The 25,368-nt window shown below is 46.8% G+C and overlaps 1 protein-coding gene across 7 annotated transcripts in view; it reads left to right on the top strand.

Annotated features, from left to right (window-relative positions):
* Nucleotides 1-25,368, top strand: part of SUPT3H (SPT3 homolog, SAGA and STAGA complex component) — a 578,628-nt gene that overhangs the window by 444,104 nt on the left and 109,156 nt on the right. For all 7 annotated transcript variants that reach the window (XM_073586526.1, XM_073586527.1, XM_073586528.1 and 4 more), the window contains 3 exons: nucleotides 16,250-16,362; nucleotides 17,631-17,738; nucleotides 17,819-17,998. In XM_073586526.1, the coding sequence (XP_073442627.1) occupies nucleotides 16,250-16,362; nucleotides 17,631-17,738; nucleotides 17,819-17,998 (401 nt within the window). The remainder of the gene's footprint in view (nucleotides 1-16,249; nucleotides 16,363-17,630; nucleotides 17,739-17,818; nucleotides 17,999-25,368) is intronic.

Raw genomic sequence — 25,368 nt, 5'->3', positions numbered from 1 at the left:
CTGGTCCAACCCCCTGCTCAAAGCAGGATTCGCTAAATCATCCCAGACACTTAAACAACAGAATATAACTCCAAGTAAATCAAACTTCTGTGGAATCAAACTGTCCACTTAGGAAGCAACACTGATTGACAATCAATTTCACATGCTGTTGTGGAAATGGAATAGACATCAGATGGAAATTATTGGCAATTATCAAGACGCCCTCCATAAAGGAGTGGTTCTGCAGGTGGGGTCCACAGACCACATCTCAGTACCAATGCTTTCTGGCTGATGTTTTGGTCACTTTTGAATGTTGGTTGTCACACTCGTGGTAGCGTAAGACGGACTCTACAACCCACACAAGTGGCTCAGGTAGTGCAGCTCATCCAGGATGGCACATCAATGCGAGCTGTGGCAAGAAGGTTTGCTGTGTCTGTCAGCGTAGTGTGCAGAGGCTGGAGGCACTACAAGGAGACAGGCCAGTAGACCAGGAGACTTGGAGGGGGCCGTAGGAGGGCAACAACCCAGCTGAAGGACCGCTACCTCAGCCTTTGTGCAAGGAGGAACAGGAGGAGCACTGCCAGAGCCCTGCAAAATGACCTCCAGCAGGACACAAATGTGCATGTGTCTGCACAAACGGTTAGAAATCGACTCCATGAGGATGCTCTGAGTGCCCAACGTCCACAGATGGGGGTTGTGCTAAATTAATGATGACAATTTGACACCGCCTCATATATTACATACATACATTTTTATATATATGTAATATATGAGGTGGCGTCAAGTAACCCAAGTTAAAGATGACACAATTACTTTTTATTTTATGGAAAAAAAAGTCATTTTTTTACATTGTAAATATTACGAAAAAAGAAAATGGACCGATGGAAAAGTTTGGGCACCCTGCATGGTTAATACTTAGTAACACCCTCTTTTGAAAGTATCACAGCTTGTAAACGCTTTTTGTAGCCTGACAAGAGTCTTTCAATTCTTGTTTGAGGGATTTTCATCATTTTGTCCTTGGAACATTCTTCCAGTTCTGAGAGATTCCTGGGGCGTCTTGCATCCTCTGCTATTTTGAGATCTAGTCACAGATTTTCAATGATGTGCCGATCAGGAGACTGTGTAGGCCATTGTAAAACCTTCAGCTTGAGCTTTATGTGGTACTCTATTGTAGATTTTAACGTGTGTTTAGGACCATTATCCATTTATAGAAGACATCCTCTTTTCAACTGCAGCTTTTTTTTTTACATAGTGTTATGTTTGCATGAAGAATTGGTTGAAATATCATTGAATCTATTCTTCCCTCTACCTGTGAAATGTTCCCTGTGTCATTGGCTGCAACACAACCCTAAAGCATGATTGATCCAGCCCCATTCTCAATGGTTGATGAGATGTTCTTTTCCTGAAAATCTATGCCTTTTTTCTCCACACATACCTTTGATCATTGTGGCTAACAAGTTCTATTTTAACCTTATCTATCCACATGACTTGTTTACAAATGGCATCAGTCTTGTTTAGATGTTCTTCTGCATACTTATGCTGAATTTTATGGTGAGGATGCAGGAGAGGTTTTCTTCTGATGACTCTTCCATGAAGGCCATATGTGTGCAGATGTCTCTGATCAGTATGAGAATCTACCACAACTCCAGAGTCTGCAAAATCTTTCTGGAGGTCTTTTGCAGTCAAACGGGTGTTAGGGACGGCGGAACGCACCAAATATAAATAATAGGAGGTGCGTTCGCCGCCCGGGGTCCACCGTGCAGTAGATGGAAAGACCGCTGCAGAATAATGGCAGACTCGCCAGGAGGCGGAGTACTGCGCTCGGGTTAGCGTCACACAAGGCACTTAAGGCAGGCTCTGTTAAAAGCACAGAGAAGGCCTAATGTAAATTAGGTATAAACGCTGGACCTGTTGACTTCACAGGGCCAGCCAGTGTGTGGTGTCACAGCCGCAAACGCCAAGAGGCGCTGCTGAGCGCAGCGCGGCAGTAACTGCAGCCGCTTAATGACAGGGCCGGGCACTGTCGGACGCTAGTGATAGGCGCGGTGAGCACAGTGGCGCATAGCTTGCCACTACCTGGAACTGACTAATACCAACACTCTGTCACAATTCGTAATATCAGTGGGAAGGGGTTTCAAATAAGTCAGTCACCAGACACATGCATCTGTCACCATACACACATAGCAGATAAATCTACACTAGCGCATGGCCGAGCCGCCATGCTGGCTTTTTATAGCCATGCGCTTCCGGAACCTTCCAGTACTTTGAGAAGGACCAATCAGATCCGACGCAGGAACTGAGCATGTGACCCCTGGTCTCCACTGAGAGGTCATCTTGCGGGCATGCCCAGTAGCACGGTGAGAGGACTTAGCCTCTGGAGCGGTTCCCTGCAAAGCAGGTTGCGCTACCATTGCTGCACCAGAGGTGGCAGCAACTTCCAGACTCTCAGAGCAGGTCTGAGCAGGAAGCCCAGATCGCCGAGATTGCTGAGCAGGACCCTGAGCGGTCGGAGGAGAATGGGAGACCGCTGGATGTACGGCTCTTGATTCCTGCTGTGCAGAATCAGAAATCCGATGCCTAACATTACCCCCCCTCCTAGGGCCCCCCCTCCTAGGGCCCCCCCCCCCCGAGCCTCACTACGCTCAAAGGCCGCAATCAGAAGTGGAGCATGGATATTCTCCACCGGCTCCCAGGTCCGAGCCTCCGGTCCATGACCCTTCCAATCCACCCAAAAAAATTTTTTGCTACGGACAATCCTGCGTCCCATAATGGCGTTAACCTCGAACTCATCAGACGACAAGTCTGAATGACCTGGCAGATGACTCGGAGAACCGGGCCATATGAACTGGTTTGAGGAGGGACACATGGAAGACGTCCTAAATGGCTAAGTGTGGAGGAAGAGCCAGGCGGTAGACCACCAAGCTGATATGCTCGAGAACCTTAACAGGTCCAATGTATCGCGGCGTGAACTTGGGGGACTCGACTTGCAGCTTGATATTTCGAGTAGAGAGCCTCACCATGTCGCCGGGGGACAAGCTTGGAGCCGGTCGCCGATGTGTGTCGGCAGACGCCCTCATCCTTTCTTTAGAGGACGGATAGCATCCTGAGTGCGATCCCAAATGTCGCGAGCCTCCACTGCCCAGTCTGCCACCCTGGAGTCAGCTGAGGACACTGGCATCGGGACAGGGACGCACGGATGTTGGCCGTAATTTAAAAGAAAGGGAGTCTGACCAGTGGAATCGGCCACTGCATTGTTCAGGGCAAACTCAGCCCATGGTAGCAAGGATGCCCAGTCATCCTGCCTGGCAGAGACAAAATGTCGCAGGTACGTGACCAAGGTTTGGTTGGCTCTTTCAACTAAGCCGTTCATCTCGGGATGGTAAGCGGAGGACAGGTTTAGCTCGATGCTGAGTAGACTGCAGAGCTCCCTCCAGAACCGAGACGCGAACTGGGGACCCCGATCACTAACAATTTTGTCCGGCATGCCATGTAGGCGGAATACGTGTTTTATGAACAGTGTGGCAAGACCACGAGCGGAAGGCAACCGTGCGAGTGGCACCAAATGCACCATCTTAGAAAAATGGTCAGTGACCACCCAGATGACTGTACTGCCACCGGACTTGGGTAAGCCAACCACAAAGTCCATGCCAACCATCTCCCAAGGTCTATCCGCCACTGGCAGAGGATACAATAGCCCCGCCGGCCTCTGTCTAGAGGGTCTGTTCCGTGCACACGAGACGCATGCTTGTACGTATTCCTTAACATCTCGAGTCATATGCGGCCACCAATACGACCTAGCCAGGAGTTCTGTGGTCCGTTTATTGCCAAAGTGACCACCTACCCTTGAGGCGTGTGCCCAGGCGAGAACCTCCGGCCGTAGCTGAGGAGGCACCAAGGTCTTGCCCGGTGGCACTGACTCGAGAGCAACTGGAGCCACGGTCGTAAAGCTCTCAGGCGGGAGAATTAGCCGAGGCTCAGCCTCTCCTTCCTCTGCTGAAACCACCGAGCGTGAGAGAGCATCCGCACGGATGTTCTTCTCACCTGAAAGGTAGTGCAGGGTGAAGCAGAAGCGGGAAAAGAAGAGCGACCAGCTAGCCTGACGAGAGTTCAGGCGCTGGGCCGTCTGTAAATAGACCAGATTTTTATAGTCCATATACACCTGGAAGGGAAACCGGGCTCCCTCCAGGAGATGTCTCCACTCGGAAAAGGCCAACTTCATTGCTAGCAGCTCCCTGTCGCCGATGGAGTAATTCTTCTCTGCCGGTGAGAAGGTCTTAGAGAAGAAGCAGCAGGGATGCTTCCGACCTTGAGAATCCTTCTGGAAAAGGACTGCTCCTGCACCGACGGAAGAGGCATCTACCTCCAGAATAAACGGTTTATCCACATCGGGACGATGTAAGATGGGAGCGCCAGCAAAATGAGATTTTATAGAGGAGAAGGCCTTGGAGACCTGTTCAGACCAAGCGTTGGGGTTAGCTCCTTTCTTAGTGAGAGCAACTAAAGAAGCTACCAGTGTGGAAAAGTGAGGTATAAACTGGCGTTAATAATTCACGAACCCCAGAAAGCGCTGCACCGCTTTGAGTGAGTGGGGATCCTGCCAGTCCATTACCGCTTGTAGTTTGGCCAGATCCATAGCCAACCCCTGGGCCGAGATGATGTAGCCCAGGAACGGCAAGGACTCCTGCTCAAGCTGACACTTCTCCAGCTTGGCGTAAAGAGAATTCGCCCGCAGACGGTCGAAGACCCTGCAGACGTCTCTCCGGTGGGTGGTCAGATCTGGCGAGAAGATGAGTATGTCATCCAGATAGACCACCACCGAGGTAGAAAGCATGTCGCGGAAGACGTCGTTGACGAAATCCTGGAAGACAGCAGGCGCATTACAAAGGCCGAAGGGCATGACTAGATATTCGTAGTGGCCATCCCTGGTATTGAAAGCTGTCTTCCACTCGTCTCCCTCGCAAATGCGGATCAGGTTATACGCCCCCCGTAGATCTAATTTTGTAAAGATCCAGGCTCTTCGCAACCTGTCATATAACTCAGAGATCAACGGGAGAGGGTATTTGTTTTTGACCGTTATAGCGTTGAGACCTCTGTAGTCAATGCAGGGACGCAACTCTCCGTTCTTCTTCTGTACGAAGAAGAACCCTGCACCAGCCGGCGACACCGATTTTCTGATAAAACCTCTAGCCAGATTCTCCTGGATATATTGAGACATAGCCTCTGTCTCAGGGAGAGATAGCGGATACACACAGCCTCTAGGAGGTTCTGTGCCTGGCAAGAGATCTATTGGGCAATTGTAGGGACGGTGCGGCGGGAGCGTCTCCGCAGATTTTTTGGAGAAGACGTCCGCGTACTGGTGGTAGGGCTTAGGGAGCGCGGAGAAATCCGCAGGCACTTCAGTGGAAGCCACCTGAACACTGCCCCTCAGGCACCTTCCCTCACAGTCCTTGCTCCAACCCAGTATATTCCCTGAAGCCCAATCAATATGAGGGGCATGGCAACGGAGCCAGGGAACCCCGAGAAGCACCTGGTCGATGCCATTTGGCAAGATGAGCAGAGACAGAATCTCACGATGAGAGGGTGAGATAGAAAGCCTGAGTGGAGCTGTCTGATGGGTCACCTGAGAGGGTAATGGTGCACCGTTAACCACCCTGATGGTCAGAGGTTGGGGCAGTAATACCAGAGAGATAGCGTGTTTCTGGGCGAAGGTTGAGGACATAAAGTTTCCCTCGGCCCCGGAATCCACGGTAACCTCTGCCTCCCAGGTGGAGGACCCACTGTCTAAGGTGCCCCGGAATACCGGTTTGGGTGAGAAGGTTTCATGTTGGACGGACCACCACCTACGGCCACTGGACGTGGATGTTTTTTCGCCCGCAGAGGACATGTGCTAGCCGAGTGACCAAACTGTCAGCACTGATAGCAACGTACGGAGCTTCGCATCGGACGCGACTTGGGACCGGTGCGAGACACCTCCATAGGTTCGGAGGATGAGAGCTCCTGTGCGGGGTATCTTAGCGGCTCGGTGAATGTGGGAGCCAAGTTAACCCTACATCTGGATTGCAGACGTTCCAGCCCGCGCTCCGTGAACCGGAGGTCAATTCGGGTGGAGACGGCAATCAGCTCCTCCAGACTTGTGTGAACCTCTCTGGTAGCTAGAGCATCTTTGACGTGCTCAGCTAGCCCACTCCAAAACACCGGGACTAAAGCTTTGTCCGGCCACTCTAATTCGGAAGCCAATGTCCGGAATCGGACGGCATAATGACTAACCGAGAGCGACCCCTGTGTTAGGGATAATAATTGGAGTGAGGTATCGTGCGTGACCCGTGGTCCCAAAAAGACCTGCTTCAGGGCCGCGAGGAACTGAGCAGCACCCTGAACCACGTGATCATCACGTTCCCACAATGGCGTAGCCCACTGTAATGCCCTGCCAGACAACAATGAGACAATAAACCCCACCTTAGCCCACTCTGTAGGGAACCGTGCGGCCAGTAACTCAAGCTGAATAGAGCACTGGCTCACGAATCCCCTACAGGTGGCGCTGTCACCCGAAAACTTGTCGGGGAGCGGGAGGCGAGAAATTGTCGGCGTGGGCAAAAGTGTGGGCACACGTGAGACAGCCTCAGCATTCGCAGCTTAATTGGTGCTCTCAATAGCCGCCAACCTGGTCTCCAGCTGCCGAATGTAGCACTGCAGCTGCTGCAGATCTGCCATTACCAGCCAGACCCTGGCGCTACTGTAATGTTAGGGATGGCGGAACGCACCAAATATAAATAATAGGAGGTGTGTTGTGAGTCCATTTTCCCCATCACCATTGAGGTCTGATGAACTCCCTCTTCTGGTGAAGGAAGGTAGGGAGGCTGATTACCAAGCACCTGGGCAGGATGATGATGACTGGGTGACGGGAATTACTGACTGGATATAAGGCAGCCGACGCCCTTCTGCCTTGCTGGTGATCTCTCTGAGGGATTCTAGGAGACCAGTCTGATTCCTGCGCCTCAAAAGCTAAGTTTTCTGCTCTACTTTTTGCATTTGTGTTTTGGTTTTGTTTTGCATTGTTTTCCTTGATTTCTGCCATTCCCTGCTGGGGTGAGCTGAATTCCTTTTTGCTCTGTCTTCAGAAAATACCTGAGTACTGATATAGTCTTTTTGAAGCCTAGCGTCTTCAGGGCTTTTTTTCCCTATCAGCTGTTGGCTCTTGTTTTGATAAGGTTTTGGCGGATTACAGACAGCAGCTTTTCTATCCTGTCCTATCTAGTTAGCTTGGGCCCCATCATTTGCTCAGCCTATCTTTCTATCTGTGTGAGTGTTTTTTCATCTTGCTTCACAGTCATTATATGTTGGGGGCTTGCCTATTGCTTTGGGGTCTGCTCTGGGGCAGTTTAGATTTCCCTTTCTGTCTTTAGGCTATGTAGTTCTCCGGCTGTGATCGAGGCGTCTAGGGCACCGTAGGAACCCCCCACGGCTACTGCTAGTTGTTGTTGATAGGTTCAGGGGTCTGCAATCCGATAGCTGCCAACTTCTCTGGTTTTCTGGACTTAGCTAGTATTTCTGTTTTTGCCTGCTACGGTGACTCATTCATAACAGAGGTGCGTTCGCAGCCTGGGGTCCACCATGCGGTAGATGGAAAGACCGCTGCAGAATAATGGCAGACTCGCCAGGAGGCGGAGTACTGCACTCGGGTTAGCGTCACCCGAGGCACTTAAGGCAGGCTCTGTTAAAAGCACAGAGAAGGCCTAATGTAAATTGGGTATAAACGCTGGACCTGTTGACTTCACAGAGCCAGCCAGCGTGTGGCGTCGCAGCCGCGAACGCCAAGAAGTGCTGCTGAGCGCAGCGCGGCAGTAACTGCAGCCGATTAACGACAGTGCCGGGCACTGTCGGACGCTAGTGATGGGCGCGGTGAGCACAGTGGCGCATAGCTTGCCACTACCTGGCGCTGACTAATACCAACACTCTGTCACCACTCGTAATATCAGAGGGAAGGGGTTTCAAATAAGTCAGTCACCAGTCACATGCATCCGTCACCATACACAAATAGCAGATAAGTCTACACTAGCGCATAGCCGAGCCGCCATGCGGGCTTTTTATAGTCATGTGCTTCCGGGACCTTCCAGTACTTTGAGAAGGACCAATCAGATCCGACGCAGGACCTGAGCATGTGACCCCTGCTCTCCACTGAGAGGTCATCTTGCGGGCATGCCCAGTAGCACGGCGAGAGGACTTAGCCTTTGGAGCGGTTCCCTGCAAAGCAGGTTGCGCTACCATTGCTGCACCAGAGGTGGCAGCAACATCCAGACTCACAGAGGGGGTCTGAGCAGGACGCCCGGATCGCCGAGATTGCTGAGCAGGACCTCGAGCGGTCGGAGGAGAATGGGAGACCGCTGGATGTACGGCTCTGGATTCCTGCTGTGCAGAGTCAGAAATCCGAAGCCTAACAACGGGGTTCTGATTTGCCGCTCTAGCAATCCTACGGGCAGCCCCAAGTGATATTTTGCTGGGACTTCCAGGCCTTATCTTGACCTCCACTGTTTCTGTTAATTGCCATTTCTTAATTACATTTCAAACTGAGGAAAGGGCAACTTGAAAACACTTTTCTATCTTTTTATAGTCTTCTCCTGCTTTGTAGACCTCCTCCATTTTCAGAGTTCTAGGCAACTGCTTAGAAGACCCCAGGCTACAGTTTTTGGCACAAGATTAGAGGAGGCTGGGTTTTTATAAAGCTGGGAAATTTGCCTCACCTAGCCTGCCTGAACGATGGTTGTCAACAAGCCATAACCCTAACAGGCTAATTAAGGTCTGAAACTTTGGTCAAAGAAATTATTAGTATTATTATTATTATTATTATTTATTATTATAGCGCCATTTATTCCATGGCGCTTTACATGTGAGGAGGGGTATACATAATACATACAAGTACAGTAATCTTAAACAATACAAGTCACAACTGGTACAGGATGAGCGAGAGGTCCCTGCCCGCGAGGGCTCACAATCTACAAGGGATGGGTGAGGATACAGTAGGCGAGGGTAGAGCTGGTCGTGCAGCGGTTTGGTGGATCGGTGGTTACTGCAGGTTGTAGGCTTGTCGGAAGAGGTAGGTCTTCAGGTTCTTTTTGAAGGTTTCCATGGTAGGCGAGAGTCTGATATGTTGTGGTAGAGAGTTCCAGAGTAGGGGGGATGCACAAGAGAACTCTTGTATGCGATTGTGGAAAGAGGAGATAAGAGGGGAGTACAGGAGGAGATCTTGTGAGGATCGGAGGTTTCGTGCAGGTAAGTACCGGGAGACGAGGTCACAGATGTATGGAGGACTCATGTTGTGGATGGCTTTGTATGTCATGGCTAGGGTTTTGAACTGGAGTCTTTGGGTAATGGAGAGCCAGTGCAGGGATTCACAGAGGGGAGAGGCCAGGGAATAGCAGGGGGACAGGTGAGTTAGTCGGGCAGCAGAGTTTAGAATAGATTGGAGGGGAAATATGGTGGCTCAGTGGATAGCACCACAGCCTTGGGTTCGAATCCCACCAGGGACAACATCTGCAAGAAGTTTGTATGTTCTTCCCGTGTTTGTGTGGGTTTCCTCCGGGTACTCCGGTTTCCTCCCACATTCCATAGACATACTGATAGGGAATTTAGATTGTGAGCCCCATCTGGGACAGTGATGATAATGTGTGAAGCTGTAAAGCGCTGCAGAATATGTTAGCGCTATATAAAAATAAAGATTATTATGATTATTAGAAGGGAGGCTACAGAGCAGGAGGTTGCAGTAGTCATGGCGGGAGATGATGAGAGCATGGACTAGGGTTTTTGCAGATTATTGGTGTAGGAATGTACGGATCCGTGAAATATTTTTGAGTTGAAGATGGCAGGAAGTGGAAAGTGCTTGGATTTGTGGTTTGAAAGAGAGTGGGCAGCCGTTTACTTTAATGGATAGGTCTGTTGGTTACGTGAGATGGGGGAAAGATGAATAATTCTGTTTGTCCATATTAAGTTTTAGAAATCTAGGGGAGAAGAAGGATGAAAGAGAAGACTGACATTGTGGAATTCTGGTTAGTAGGGAAGTGATATCTGGTCCAGAGATGTAGATCTGTGTGTCATCAGCATAGAGGTGATACTGAAAGCCATGAGATTTTATGAGCTGTCCGAGGCCGAAGGTGTAAATGGAGAAGAGCAGGGGCCCTAGGACTGAATCTTGCAAGACTCTGAAGGATAGGGGGTGCGATGAGGAGGTGGGGCGTGAGTGGGAGACGCTGAATGTCCGGTCTGTTAGGTATGATGCAATCCAAGATAGGGCCAAGTCTGTGATACCAAGAGAGGAGAGGGTCTGTAGTAATAGGGAATGGTCCACTGTGCCAAAGGCAGAAGACAGGTCCAGGAGGAGGAAATCTGAGCATACAAATCTCCAAGGGTGCCCAAACTTTTTCATCAGCCCTTTTTTTAAGCTTCAAAATGTAAAAAATGTCAATATACACTGCTTAATAAAATAAAGGGAACACTTAAACCACATAATGTAACTCCATGTCAATCACACTTCTGTGAAATCAACCTGTCCAGTTCTGAAGCAACACTTTCTCCTGCTATTGTGTAAATGGAGCAGACAACAGGTAGAAACAGGCGTAGCTAGGGTTTTGGTTCAGGGGGGGGGCGAAACTTCTGAGTGGGCCCCCAACCAGGTAACCTTGATTACAACTCCGTGACGCACAATAATGGTGGAGGAGAACCTCAGCAGAGGACCGCGCTGTTGCTGAATATAGTTTCTAAATAATGACCAATATTGATATTACCGCCATATAGTGAGTGGTAGATACCTGTCCTACACAACATACCGTATAAGAGATCACAGCACAGTTACAGATGGTAACTTACAGCTGACGTTCTTTCTGATGGAATCGTTCACTTTTCCATCTGGCCCAGACCAACATGACACCTTCTTCCAGCCAGGACTCGTCTGCAGAGATTACAACAAGGATTCATTTCATGTCTCATATTTTCAGCACTGTCACCAATGGGACTACTCCCTACCTGCCCAAACTCCGTACCCTGCTGATACCCCAATGCTGAGCCGCTGCTGCTGTATGTGTCCCTTTAACTGTACCTGCTGTGTGGTTCTCTGTGCCCTCTAAATACTAAAGCAACTCTCGAAAACAGTGCCCATATTTTGTCCCCTAGAAAGTAATAGCGCCATTTGTGCCCCTTTGACAGTCACAGTTACCTGAGTTCCCTATAACAATAAGAGCCCACTTTACATTTAATAATGTCATGAGTCTCCCCCCTGTACAGCTCCTCTATACACTGTATGATGCTCCCCTATACACTGTATGATGCTCCCCTATACACAGTATGATGCTCTCTTATACACAGTCTAATCCCCCCTCACTGTATATACACTGACCGCTTATTATTCCCCAAATTGTTTGATAGCACCAACACTGTATGATGGCCCGCTAGATAGCCTCCATATAGTATAATGTGCCAGACAAGTTCACTATAGTCCTCAATATAGTATAATGCACTCCCCATAGGCAGACCCTATAGAATAATGCAGCCCTTTATATAATGCACCCCATAGGCAGCCTCATAAAAAATAGATCCAAAACTCACCTTTCCTCCTGGTTTCTTCACTGCTGCGAGCTACCGCACATCTCCGGACTGTAGGCTCCGAGTAGTGACGTCATTGCGACCCCTGTCAGTGTTGGCGCTAGTGACATCAGAAGCTGATGAGAGGGGATGATGGGAGAGGGAGCGTAATGCTCCTTCTCTCATCAATGAAGTCAGCTGAAATGGCATCCAACCAACACAGTTGATTTTGCAATGACAGGTGGGGACCCACTGCTGGCGCAGGGCCCCATAGCGGCCGGGTGGCAGAGCAGGGAGATCGATTCTGCCTGATCTGCCGCAGAATGTAACACTATCGGCGTGCTGTGGGTGGGTCCCCTCAAAGCGCTGGTTCCGGGGTGACCTCCCTCCCCCCTGTAGCTTACCACATTGTAGGATTCACTCCAACAATAAGTCACCTGCATTACTGATACTAATATATTATATCACACTAGTAACATGTCCATGCCACTAACAATCGCTGTATAGAAACACACTATTCCACAGCTATTTGTCATCAAGCACTAACTGCTGCTGTGGCACTACAAGTGCCAGACTTACTGTAACTTCCCAGTAGGAGCTCTACTCTGGGAGCAGCAAACACTAGTTAGGCTGTGTGCACACGTTGCGGATTCTGCTGCGGATCCGCAGTGGATTTGGTCCTGCGGATCAGCAGCAGTTTCTGCTGCGTTGTACAGTACAGTCTGAGAAATGAAGAACACAGTGCACACGCTGCGGATTTTCTGCAGATTTAAATCTGCAATATGTCAATTCTTTGTGCGGAATCCACAACGTTTTGACACCTGCTCCATTATAGGAATCCGCAGGTGTAAAAACGCAAGGGAAATCCGCACAAAATCTGCACTAAATCCGCAGGTAAAACGCTGGTCATTTAACCTGTGGATTTGGCCAAATCCGTGCGGAAAAATCCGCAGAGTAAGGCTAGTTTCACACTAGCGCTTTTGAGCGCAGCGACGGCCTGCACACGGCCGCCGCTAGGCCGCGCCTCCGCCGGTAGCTCTGCCTACCGGTGCATGACGCTGCATGCGTCCTGCGTCCCCTATCTTTATCACTGTGGGGCGCAGGCCATGCGCAGTATGCATTTGATGGCGCATGCGTCCTTTTGACGGTGCGCCAACCTGCGCCAAACGCAACCTGCTGCAGTTTGGTTGCGCTCCGCGCACCGTCAAAAAGGCGCATGCGCCGCCAAACGCATACTGCGCACGGCCTGCGCCCCCAGTGATATAGATAGGGGACGCAGGGAGCTACCGGCGGAGGCGCGGCAGGGGGCGGGGCTTAGTGGCGGCCGTGCGCAGGCCGTCGCTGCGCTCAAAAGTGCTAGTGTGAAACTAGCCTAATCCACAACATGTGCACATACCCTAATCCTCTAGGACTCGCTGTCAGCCTGGTATCAGGTAGGTTAATAATTACACGCCAGCACAAACAGAGAGATAAGGTGATCGATACACTGGTTTAACCCTCCGTCTGCCTGCCAGGGAGGATGCGCCGCTTTCTCTGCACAGCTCAATGACTGCAGCCAGCAGTGCGATCTCTAGTTTGCACTTTTCTCTCAGTCCCAAGTGCAGTAAATTCCCAGGCCAAGACAAAGCATCGCCATATAGCGCATCAGTGACTGCTGCAAAGTGCCTGAAAACTATGTAACACGTAAGGAGAGCATCATGTAATGAATATTACACCCCAAATAGCAGTAAGTTGTATGTATATATCCAAAGCAACAGATTAGACACTTCAGATAGTAATTAACATAGATACTCATCAATCCCCATGCTGTGTGCAGTGTCCACTGGTCCTGGAGCAGCATGCTCCTCAGCTTTCAGGCTCCTCTCAGTCAGAAGCAATCAAGTGCAGAGCAGACAGTGAACGCGGCTCACAGGCAGAGGCAGAGCCCCCTGCCTCCAGGCTGCTGCTGGAGCTGATGACTTCTCTGCAGCAGGGAGCTTTCAAGGAGAGTGCACTCAGCCAGGATTGGGTGAGTGACCTCCCCTCCCCCTCTCCTCTGCAGAGGAGCGGTCACATGACTCACTCCCTGCTGCAGCATGTAATTGTAACGGCGCGATCTGCACGCCGATATAGTTAGATAGCATAGCTCAGGTGGGCCCCATCAGAGCGCGGGGCTCGGGGCCATCGCCCCCTCTTCCCCCCCGGTAGCTACGCTACTGTGTAGAAATAATAGGCAATTAGCAACACAACCCCTACAAAGGAGTGATTCTGCAGGGGGTGACCAGACTATTTCTCTGTTTTCATCCTTTTTGCCTGTTGTTTTGGTCACTTTTGCATTTTGTCATTTCTCTTACCCCTAGAGGTACTATATAATAGCATGAGACGGTGTCTACAACCCATAGAAGTTGCTCAGATAATGCAACTCATCCAGGATGGCACATCAATGTGAACTGTGGCAAGAATGGTAACTGTGTGTGTCAGCAGAGTGTCCAGACCATGGAGCAGATACCAGGAGTCGTGGAGGGGGACATATGAGGGCAACAACCCAGCAGCAGGACCGCTTCCTCCTCCTTTGTGCAAGGAGGAACAGAAAGAGCAGTGCCAGAGGCTTGCAAAATCACCTCCAGCAGGCCACCATCATCCATGTGTTCGCTCAAACTGTCAAAAACGGAGAAATTTGTGGATTTTACCTGCACTGCTGTACAAAATACAATCCACACAATTGTAATAAAGAATTGATGGTCAATTCTTTATTACAATCGTGTGGATCGTACTTTGTACAGCAGTGCGGGTGACATCCCTGAATTTCTCCATTTTGATACTTCGTTCTTTGGTCATCAGTCTTTGGCCTGTGGATCCGCAGCAGCTGTCAAATCTGATGAGTTTCTATGCTTTAAAGTAAAGATACCTCAGGTGAGTACAATCTGATTGCATACCTTACTATCTCCATCGGATAAGACCCTATTTTGCGCTTTTATTTTCCTACAGTATTCCCTATTGCACACTGTCAGAAACAGACTCAATGAGGGTGGTATACAGCCAAGCACCGTACATGTCAATTGGCATTTGCCAGAAAACACCAAGATTGGCAGGTTTGACATAGGCGTCCTGTACTCTTCATGGATGAGAGCAGGTTCTCACTGAGCAAATGCGAAAGACGTTACAGAGTCTGGAGACACTGTGGAGAGCGATCTGCTGCCTGCAACATCCTCCAGCATGACCGGTTTGGCAGTGGGTCAGTAATGGTGTGGGGAGGCATTTTTTGGAGGGCCGCACAGATCTCCATGTTCTGGCCAGAGGTACCTTGACTTCCGTTGGGTAACCGGGATGAGATTCTCAGACCCATTTTAAGACCATATTTAGGTGCAGTGGGCCCTGGGTCCCTTCAGATGAATGACAGTGCTAGGCCACATGTGGCAGAAGTGTATCAGCAGTTCCTCCATGATGAAGATGTTGATGCTATCAACTGGCCTGCTCGTTTCCTGGACCTGAATCCAATAGAGCACATCTGGGACATAATGTCTCATTCCATCAACCAATGCACCACAGACTATCCAGGCATTGTCTGATGCTTTAATCCAGGTCTGTGAAGAGATCCCTCAGGAGAACATCCGCCGCCTCATCAAGAGCATGTCCAGGCATTGTAGGAATGTTATACAGACACCTGGAGGCCACACATGCTACTGAGCATCATTTTCTTGTCTTGAGGAATTTCCGGCATTTCCACTGAAGTTGGATCCGCCTGTAATTTGATTTTCCACATTGATTTTGAGTATCATTCCAGATCCAGACCTCTGTGGGATATTAATTTGCTTTGATTTACATTGATGTTTTATTGTTCTCAACGCATTCCACTATGTAATGAATATAGATTTGCAATTGGAATATTTAATTTCGTGTTATCTAGGATGTGGGATTTTAGCGTTCCATTTATTTTTTTGAGCATTGTGTACATTTTTTTGTCTAAAATACAAAGGAAATATGTCATCTATAACTTTCAGACATCATTTCATCTCAACTTGTTTAAGTGTTCACAATAACAGTAACTTTGACCAGGGGTGCCCAAACTTTTACATGCCACTGTGTGTGTGTATATGTATAATACACAGACTTATATATGCATATACAATATAAACCCATATATATTTATTTAAAAATCTACTTTATCTTGTAAACCTTGTTAATGTTGAATACACCTCATTTATTGCAGATAAGATGTTGTTCCTTTGTGGCGTCGCACGTTTTCGCGCTATGGCTGCTGGTTTATTGGGGCCATTAAGTGACCCAGACTAACCACTGATGTTCACACCCTATTAACATGAATGGTCTACTTCACACCTGTTGTGCGAGGCAGTAAATGCAGGTTTATGCTGTTTTGTGCTTTTACACCGCGCGCGTTACTTTAATTCTAGAACGGGACATTTAATACAATAATCAAACTCAATCTCGCGCTCACTCTTCTAGATCTTTCTGTTCTATTTTACCGCATGGAGGCTAAAATAAATATTTTGGCTCCATTACTTCCATTAAATTTTGACATGTTGTAAAGTAGGTTGCACCCATCATAATGAACTGCCTCCATCTTGATGACCTATAATGTATACAGGGTTGACAATAGAGGATGTGTATTCTTTGGAATATTGGTGCTTTCTTACTTTATTATTAGTGATAACAATACAAAATTAACAGAGATGACACCAAATATTTTTGTGTAACCTGACAGCTAAAAAGGCCTCCAAATTCCGAGACTGGCTGGACTGTAGCAGCATGGAGATTAAGCCAAACGCTGTGGCAATGGAGATACTCACCTATCTGGCCTATGAAACTGTGGCGCAGGTATTATTTCTTTTTTTTTTTTTTTTAGTATTTGCTTTGTTGAATGGTTTGCTGTAACATTCCATAAAGTATTATTATAAAATTTATGGTATTTTGGAGGAAATCAGGAGGAGGTGTGCTGGTGCTAAATAAGATGGGCAGCTGCCCTTCTGGACAAATCCTCCAATCCGTTTGGATCGCGGTCAGTGGTCGATCGATAAATGCAAAATAACAAAACTCCCTTGTGTGATTACTACAAATCCATACAGAGTTAGATTGTGGGTAATCACAGTATTGAGGGACGAATACTCAAAATGTACAAGATAAAACAGCCAGTGTTGTGTATGTTAAGGAACTTTAAGGTACATACAGATAACTAGGGTAAGCATGATATCACATAAAAGTTCAGATAATGATAGTAATGCACACTTGTATGGAGTACCCCTTCCCTATAACCCGACGCACTTTTCGCATCGAGCTTCATCAGGGGCGAGTAAGAATCTATTTGGGCACCAATGTCTTCTTTTAAGTTTCCTTGTAATTTTATTTACTATCTATAGCAAATGTTCACCACATGCCTGGCTCATCTATGTGTTTGGGATTGTTGTTTAACGTCTTGTTTCTGTATTTTACCTGCATACCAGTTGTTGTATTTTATGTCTTCTTTAGAACTTATTTTTCCATGATGATACCACCCATCACTATTTAGTTTTTATCTACTTTTTAATGTAATTTCAAACAATAAAGCCATCATTTTTAATACAATTGTAGTCATCCTTGTAGGGTTTGTAATTGTTTCTTGTGCTTTGACTTTAGTTTTTCTAATTGGCTCGCATATGCCCTAGCTGCCAACAATTGAAGGTTATATGTTTTTCATTTTTTTGGTTGATTTGACTTGTGTCAATTCTCGGTGTTTGCTTGGCGGGCCTGTAGTTTTTAGTGGTGCTGTTTTAGGATGAGTATGTGTTGATTGCTTCTTGTTCGGCCTGCTTAAAAAATATGTTCCAGTCTCCGTGGCTGCAGGTCTCGTGGCTGTTCGACAGCCGCAACAGATGCATGGACTACCTGTTTGTTAGGCAATCCCTGCACGCGTTGCAGCAGTCGAACAGCCACGAGACTTGTAGCCGCGGGGACTCAAACATATTTTTCGAGCACGCCAAAGTCACTCGGTTAGCCCACAAGCATGCTTGGATAACGCCTTATCCTAGCACGGTCGCTCATCACTAATAGTAATAGGTTGACGTTTTTTCATTGCTTATCTAATCCACCCTCGACTTCTTGGGTTCTAGTTAGTGGATTTGGCTCTTCTTGTGAAGCAAGACATGTCTCCAAAGACCAGCGACCCATTCACACATGCCTTGTCTGCTACATACATCCAAAGTCATCATCCTTCAGAGGTGAGCCACAAACCGTGTCTACCGAGTCACCTGTCCCTTTATCACCCGACCGTTCTAATGTAAAATCTCTTCCGTGAAAGACCCTTTTTCAGAATCAGCCTATGAAAAGTAATCCGGACACCCCAGAGAGCACTCCACCTGCCACCCCGAATCCTCCATCAACCGGTGCTCAACATATGGGCAAGAACCAACATGGATCTCTTGGTAATGGATCACAAACACCTGATTCAGCTAAGACAAAACAGAGAAAAAGGAAGAAGGTAAGAAAGACAAATGCAAGCCTTAGAAACCAAAATAAAATCTTATTTTTTTTCCCTTTTATATAGTAAAACAAAAAAGTTAAATATTTGTAGAAATACCCTTTAAATGCAAATGATGGCAAAAAATGTGATTATGGTGATCCGCACTCGCAGAAGCACTTACATCTTAATGCAGGAGGCCAAATGGATCTACATAATAAAGCTGATGTCTTCTTTAAGTTAAAATTAAAAAAAACACCCTTCGCCAAATTTTTCATGTTGAATTGGACACACGGTGCAGTAGTGGCTGCAGAGTGGAATAAAACTTTTTTTTATTTCGCTATTTTGTAATTGGCACCTAATGAGTTAACTTTTGTTAAGTTCAAATTAGTGTTATAAAATAGTTTTCACTGATGGTGTGTACTTTTTCTTCCTGTATGATGCTGACCAATCATAAGTAGGAAGCTACACACTGGAGAAAAGACACGCCCTCACCATAGCTTAGTGCAAGTTTCTCAACATGTGAGATGTAATCACACTTAAGTCTACTGTAATCAAGCAACTTGTACTTGCTCTACAATGAGATCAGGGTTGTCTTTACGTCTCCCACAGGAATAACCTGTCTGTTCTGAGCTATTAGTGTGTGAGATATAATGACACCCTGCTCTGCTCTAACTGCAGAGCAATTAAAAGATGATGTGAGCTCATTTGACATAAGTGTGATACAGACACATCTGTGGACAGGCAGTGTAGGGGGAGGGGCAGTACATCAAAGGTTACAGTGCTTGGAGAGGAAGAAAAATGATAAAGGGTTTGGAATGTGACACAGCTAAACTCAGTCCCTCCGTAGGGTCATTAAATGAAAGATGTGTTTTCTAATCATGCAGGAGGTTAGACCCGGAGGTCAGCGCTGTATTCTTTGATCTCACACACTGATAATCCTGGTCTAAGCTATGGCATTGGGTGTGTTCTTTTTCTCCTGTGTTGCTACTTGCTTATCCTTGGTCAGCATATTATGTAAGGAGAAGTACAGCTCCCCAGTGAAAACTGTCCAAACCTGCTTGAACTTAACAAAAGTTAACTCATTATCTGCCAAATACTTTGGCAATATCTTCGCAACCTTTTATTCTACTATGCAGCCACTATGACATTGTGTGTCCAGTTCAACATGAAAAATTTGGTGCAAGCTCCTCTATAAAAGAAGTCTTTCAGCACCAAATGACAATTCAAACGCTTGGTGTACCCTTAACATAACAAAACATATCAGTGCACCTTCCAATCTAATTATTTTCCATTTTACTCTGCACTTCTCCCTTCTGTGGCTCCTGTCAATCAAGGAAGATGGAGGTGGAGATAGATGCATAGCAAGTAGATGGGAAGGTGCGCTGAGTGCCTATGCTTGCTTTGAAAGGTCATTTTGTGCTGACATACTCCCTTTAAAATAAAATGGGTTGTCCACTACTCTGACAACCCCTTCTGAATCCCTTTGTTTCCCCCAACTAACCCCTTCATCCACAGACCTTTTGTATCTTTTTTTTTTCATGTTTTCCTCCCCTTCTTCCAAAGAGCATAACTTTTTTATTTTTCCATAAAGATGGCCGTATGAGGGTTTATTTTTTTGCAGGACGAGTTGTACTTTTGAATGACACCATTGATTTTACCAAATATTATACTTGAAAGCGGGAAAAGAAATTCCAAGGGCTGTGAAATTGCAATAAAAAGTGCAAATTCACAATTTTTTTTTTTTTTATCTACCATGTTCACTTTATGGTAAAACTGACCCTGCAATATGATTCTCCAGATCAGTACGAGTACGCAGATATCAAGCGTATAGGTTTTTTTTTTTTTATTTAAGTGGTGAGAAAATTTTTGGAAATTTGTATGAAAAAAAATTCAAAGTTTTGATCACCTCTTATTGGATGTTATTGCAATGTTGCGTGGGAAAAATAATGTAATTCTAATGTTTTAATTTCTTTCTCATGTCATTTACCAATCAGATTAATTTACTTTATATTTTGATAGATCGAACATTTCTAAACACAGCGACACCAAATATGTATATTTTTTATTTACGGTAATTTTTATTTTCAATGGGGCAAAAGGGGGGTGATTTAATAATAATAATTTAATAATAATTTTATTTCTATAGCGCCGACATATTCCGCAGCACTTTACATTTCAGAGGGGACTTGTACAGACAATAGACATTACAGCATAACAATAATCACATAGATCATAACAGATACCAAGAGGAATGAGGGCCCTGCTCGCAAGCTTACAATCTATGAGGAGGGAGACACGAAAGGTGGGTGGTAACAGTTGCCCTGATTGTATGGACCAGCCATAATGTTAAGTGTGTAACAGTACAGACACAGAGGGCTAATGGATGCATAAAGCATGTGGGAACATGATGCGGGGAACCAGGTTATGGTAAAACTTTGGACTGTGCCACACAGGGATAGATTAGGTTAATGTGTTGAGGCGATAGGCCAGTCTGAATAAATGCGTTTTTAGGGCATGCTTAAAATTGTAGGGATTGGGGACTAATCGTATTGACCTGGGAGGTGCATTCCAAAGAATTGGCGCAGCACGTGTAAAGTCTTGGATACGGGAGTGGGAGGGTATGATTATTGAGGATGCTAACCTCAGGTCATCAGCAGAATGGAGGGCGCGGGTAGGGTGGTAGACTGAGATGAGGGAGGAGATATAGACTAGTGCTGAGTCGTGGAGGGCTTTGTGGGTGAGGGTAATAAGTTTGTACTGGATTCTGGAGTGGATGGGTAACCATTGTAATGACTGGCAGAAGGTAGAGGCATTGGTGTAACGATTGGTGAGGAATATGATCCTGGCTGCAGCATTCAGGACAGATTGGAGGGGGGAGAGTTTGGTAAGAGGGAGACCGATTAGAAGAGAGTTACAATAGTCGAGACGAGAATGAATAAGAGAAACAGTAAGAGTTTTTGCAGAATCAAAAGTAAGAAAAGATCAAATTCTGGAAATATTTTTGAGGTGCAGATAACAAGAGCGAGCCAGTGATCGAATATGGGGGGTAAATGAAAGCTCGGAGTCAAGTATGACCCCAAGACAGCGGGCATGTTGCTGGGGAGTAATAGTGGAACCACACACCGAAATGGCAATGTCGGGCATAGGTACATTAGTAGAGAGAGGAAACACCAGGAGTTCAGTCTTTGACAGGTTCAGTTTCAGATAAAGGGAGGACATGATGTTAGACACAGCGTTTAGACAATCACTGGTGTTTTCTAAAAAGGCAGGCGTGATGTCAGGAGAAGAAGCATATAACTGGATGTCATCAGCATAGAGATGGTACTGGAAACCAAATCTACAGATTGTTTGACCAATATACAAATAGAAGAGGAGGGGGCCTAGAACCGATCCTTGAGGAACCCCAACAGTAAGGGGACAATGTGGGGATGAGGAGCCAGCAAAAGATACAGTAAAGGAGCGGTCAGAGAGATAGGAGGAGAACCAGGAGAGAACGGTGTCCTTGAGGCCAATGGAGCATAGTGAGGAGGAGCTGATGATCCACAGTGTCGAATGCTGCAGAGAGATCCAAGAGAATTAGCATGGAGTAATGACCATTAGATTTAGCTGTTAGTAGATCATTAGAGACTTTAGTAAGAGCAGTTTCAGTAGAGTGTAAAGAGCGGAAACCGGATTGGAGAGGATCGAAAAAAGAGTTATCAAAGAGATAGCGGATAAGACGGGAGTGGACCAGGCGTTCCAGGAGTTTAGAGATGAAAGGAAGATTAGAGACAGGTCTATAGTTAGCGGCACAGTTTTGGTTGAGGGATGTTTTTTTAAGTAGTGGATGTATGATGGCATGCTTAAATGAGGAGGGAAAGATACCAGAAGAGAGAGGTTAAATATTTTTCTTTTGTGGGCGGTTACAGCAGGGGAAAGGGACTGGAGGAGAGGTGACGGAAATGGGTCACTGGTGCAAGTGGTTGGGCGAGAAGATGCAAGGAGCCTGCTTACTTCTTCTTCTGTGACTGGTTCAAAATCAGAGAGTGAGCTAGATGCAGTGGGGGAGGGAGGACAGTGCATGGTATGAGGTGATTGGGAGATAATTTCCTGTTGGATATGGTCAATTTTTACTTTGAAGTAATTGGCCAGATCGTCGTCTCGAAGATCCGTGGTTGGAGCCTGCACTATTGGGTTGAGTTGAGTAGGGAATGAAAAGTATCAAAGAAACGTTTAGGGTTCTTGGACAGTGAGGTAATGAGGGTGTTGAAATAGGTTTGTTTGGAGAGGTGAAGGGCAGTGTTGTATGTTCTAAGTATAAACTTATAATGGATGGATATAATGGATTTGAACTTTTGTGGGGTTTTTTGGTGTGTTATATTTTTAAAAACTTTTTTTCACAATTTTTTCTGACTTCAGTATCCCCGTTAGGAGACTTGAAGATGCGATCGTCCGATCTCTTGTGTTATACATAGCAGGGCTTCAACACTGCTATGCATAGCACAAATCACGATCTCCTATGTTCATTGGCCATGAGCTAGCATTCATAGGAGATTCACAATGACAAGTATAGGTTTCTTCTGCATCCCCCCAGCTGTTAGAATCCATCGGCGCCCCACGATCATGTGACAGGGTGCTGATGATTGGGACTTGTAATGCACTTCTGGCTGGCACATGTTAAATCCCGCTGTCACTGATTGACAGTGGGATTTAACAGGTTAATAGCTGCGGGTGGAGCAGTGCTCAACCTGCGGCTGTTGAAGACTCTTGATTGCTGATTAAATCAACTATCAAGTACGCGGGGTAAGATGCGGGCTCGGCCTCGGAGCCTGCATCAAAAGCATGGACACCTCCTTTGACGTACCAGCATGTGAAAGGTCATGAATGGGTTAAAATTAAAGGGGTTGTCCACTACTCTGACAACCCCTTCTGAATCCCTATGTATTAATCCCTTCACCTCACGTTGCTGTTTTCAGTTTTTTTAGTTTTCCTCATCTTCTTCCAAGGTCAGTAACTTTTTGTCAATTGTGTCATAGGAGGAGAGAATGAAGCCAGCGCTTGGCTGCAGGGATCACGTGACATAATAATGTCATGCGAGCCAGTGTCAAGACTGCTCGAATGGCGCTGGAGGGGAGTATATGTTTTGCTTGGGGAGTAAAGGGATTCAGAAGGAGGTGTCCGAGTAGTAGTGGTTAACTCTTTTAAGAAAAAAAAAAGAAAACGTAGCCCTGACTCCTTTAACTTTTAAGACACTGCATGCTGATTTTAATATCGATCTACAAGGCGACTCTCCATCGTGGTGTCTTAAAGACGATAAATATATGATGACACAGCCTACAAAAGACAGAATAATGTAAAAAAATAAAAATAAAAATTGAAATGTTGACCTAAACACCCACCCAGTCTACGATGGTGAGTGGAATCCAGCTGTGAATTACACAAGATCCCAGCTGCTGACCAAAACCCTGAAAGTCACTCAGCAAAACTGTGAAGCTGGCACAGCAGCCTCCGGGGCACAGATGTGCGCTGGTCATCACCACAACCCCATGATTAATCCTGATCATGGCGAACCAAATGTTCCTGCTGCTGCCTACTCTTCCGCTTGTGGACAGATAATGGATGTAATTTTCGGTCATCTATATGCATTATTTTCCTAGCAGATATTTTTGGTAATGTTTTATTTTTATTAAAATAAAAGAGTAAAAAAAAAAAGTAAATAAAGCAAAATAATCAATTTTTTCCATTGATTAGAAAAATCTGACAATCTCACATGTCTCATTATTTGCACACTGTATAGCAGTATTATTTGGCAGCAATTCACAGTTTTTCTAGGCATTAAGTAAAAGTATTAAGCTGGATCTGTCCCAATAAAAATTGCAGACATTATTAAATAGATCTCACAAACCTGATGAGGCCAGTGTATTGAAGAGCGGTATAATCCTCAAATCAAAATGAGCATTTTGTGAGTACATTTGAGGCAGAGAAATGTTAACAAAAGATTTACCAGACATTCTTACATGGAATTTTGAAAGTGAGTACACCAGCCTCATCTGGTCCTCGAGATCTATTTATTAATGTATGTGGGTCGCCCTCCCAGGGCCGTGGGGTACTCGGTATCGGGCCGGTATCAGTGGTATGTGTCACAGCAGCAGTGACCCGGACCGTGGCCCTGGGCGCCCAAGTAATGGGGAAATTGTGAATAGTGGAATGTAGTTGGATGAATAGTTCGTGACGCCACCCGTGGTGTTCGGCAAGGGAGGTGTTAAGCCGACGCTGCATGCAGATCCTCTGGGGCTGGTGATGGGTTGCAGCAAAGATGGTGAAGCTCCCCACAGGTGGAGCTGTAGCCCCAAGGCAGTGTAGATGTAGGGGAAGAGGAGAGGCGCAGGCAGTGTAGAAGCTGGTACCCAGATGTAGCGGTGCTGAGTGTGTTGGTGCAAGAATCAATGGAGGACACCAGGGCTTGTAGTTCCAAAGCTTTACTCACAGTCTGTAATACACACAGGTGCCGGCCTCCGTGCCATGTCCTCCGGGTCAGAGACTCGGCCAACCTCCAGGCAAGATGGAATGCTCCCTTCCCACGCTCCGCCAACACGTGCCTTTCTGAACGTCTCCTCTTATAGCGCCTTTTAGTGTGAAGATCTCCTAGTACTGAGTTACATTGGAGTTCCTCCTGTCAGATGTTCCCAAGAACTCTACTTGTACGGCAGACAGCTGTAGCCTGCTTCGGGGACTCCTTACTCCTGAGTCCCGGCTCTCTATCCGTGTTGCTGTTGTGCCCCCAAGTCTTAGATGGGAGTAGTGCATTTACAGTCCACTACTCCACCGGTGTCTGCTGCAGAACCATTAGTGTCCATACAACCTCGGGGACCGGGCCCCGGCCTTGCGCTTAGAACTTCTAGGCAGGGTTCTTTCCTAACCCACGTCCTCTGTGTTCTCTTATTCTCCTACGTTCCGTACTTGTCTTTCTTTCCTATGGAAGCTCAGGCTTCAGGTCAATGTCTTTCTCCTCCTTTCCTTTCCCGTGCCAGCAGACCCGGGTCACTTAGGTCTGCTGCAGCACTCCTTCCTCCATCCTTCTCTGAGGGATCTTCTTCCCTCAATCCTCTCTGAGTGACTTCCTGATGACTGACTGACCTCAATCCTAAACCTTCCCACTCTTTTATGTATTCTCAACTCCACCCACCTCCCAGCACATTTCGTGTTCCAAGCAGGGAGCCACCAAAGGTGCTCTGCTACACTCTAAGCAAGAGCCGCAATGTGGCTTTGCTGAACTACCCTGTTGTGTGGGGTGCGAGTGTTGGAGCGTGGTCAGGAGTTCCCACCTTACCTGGATGGTGGGGCACCACACCTTAGGAGAAGGTGCAGTACCTCTGTGGCGACTGAGCCTCAGGGGAGCCACATATGCA

This window comes from Dendrobates tinctorius, unplaced genomic scaffold (genome assembly GCF_039654945.1).
Source record: "Dendrobates tinctorius isolate UK_male_01 unplaced genomic scaffold, ASM3965494v1 ptg000093l, whole genome shotgun sequence".
NCBI classification, from domain to species: Eukaryota; Metazoa; Chordata; class Amphibia; order Anura; family Dendrobatidae; genus Dendrobates; species Dendrobates tinctorius.
This window is presented reverse-complemented; position numbering and strand designations above follow the sequence as displayed.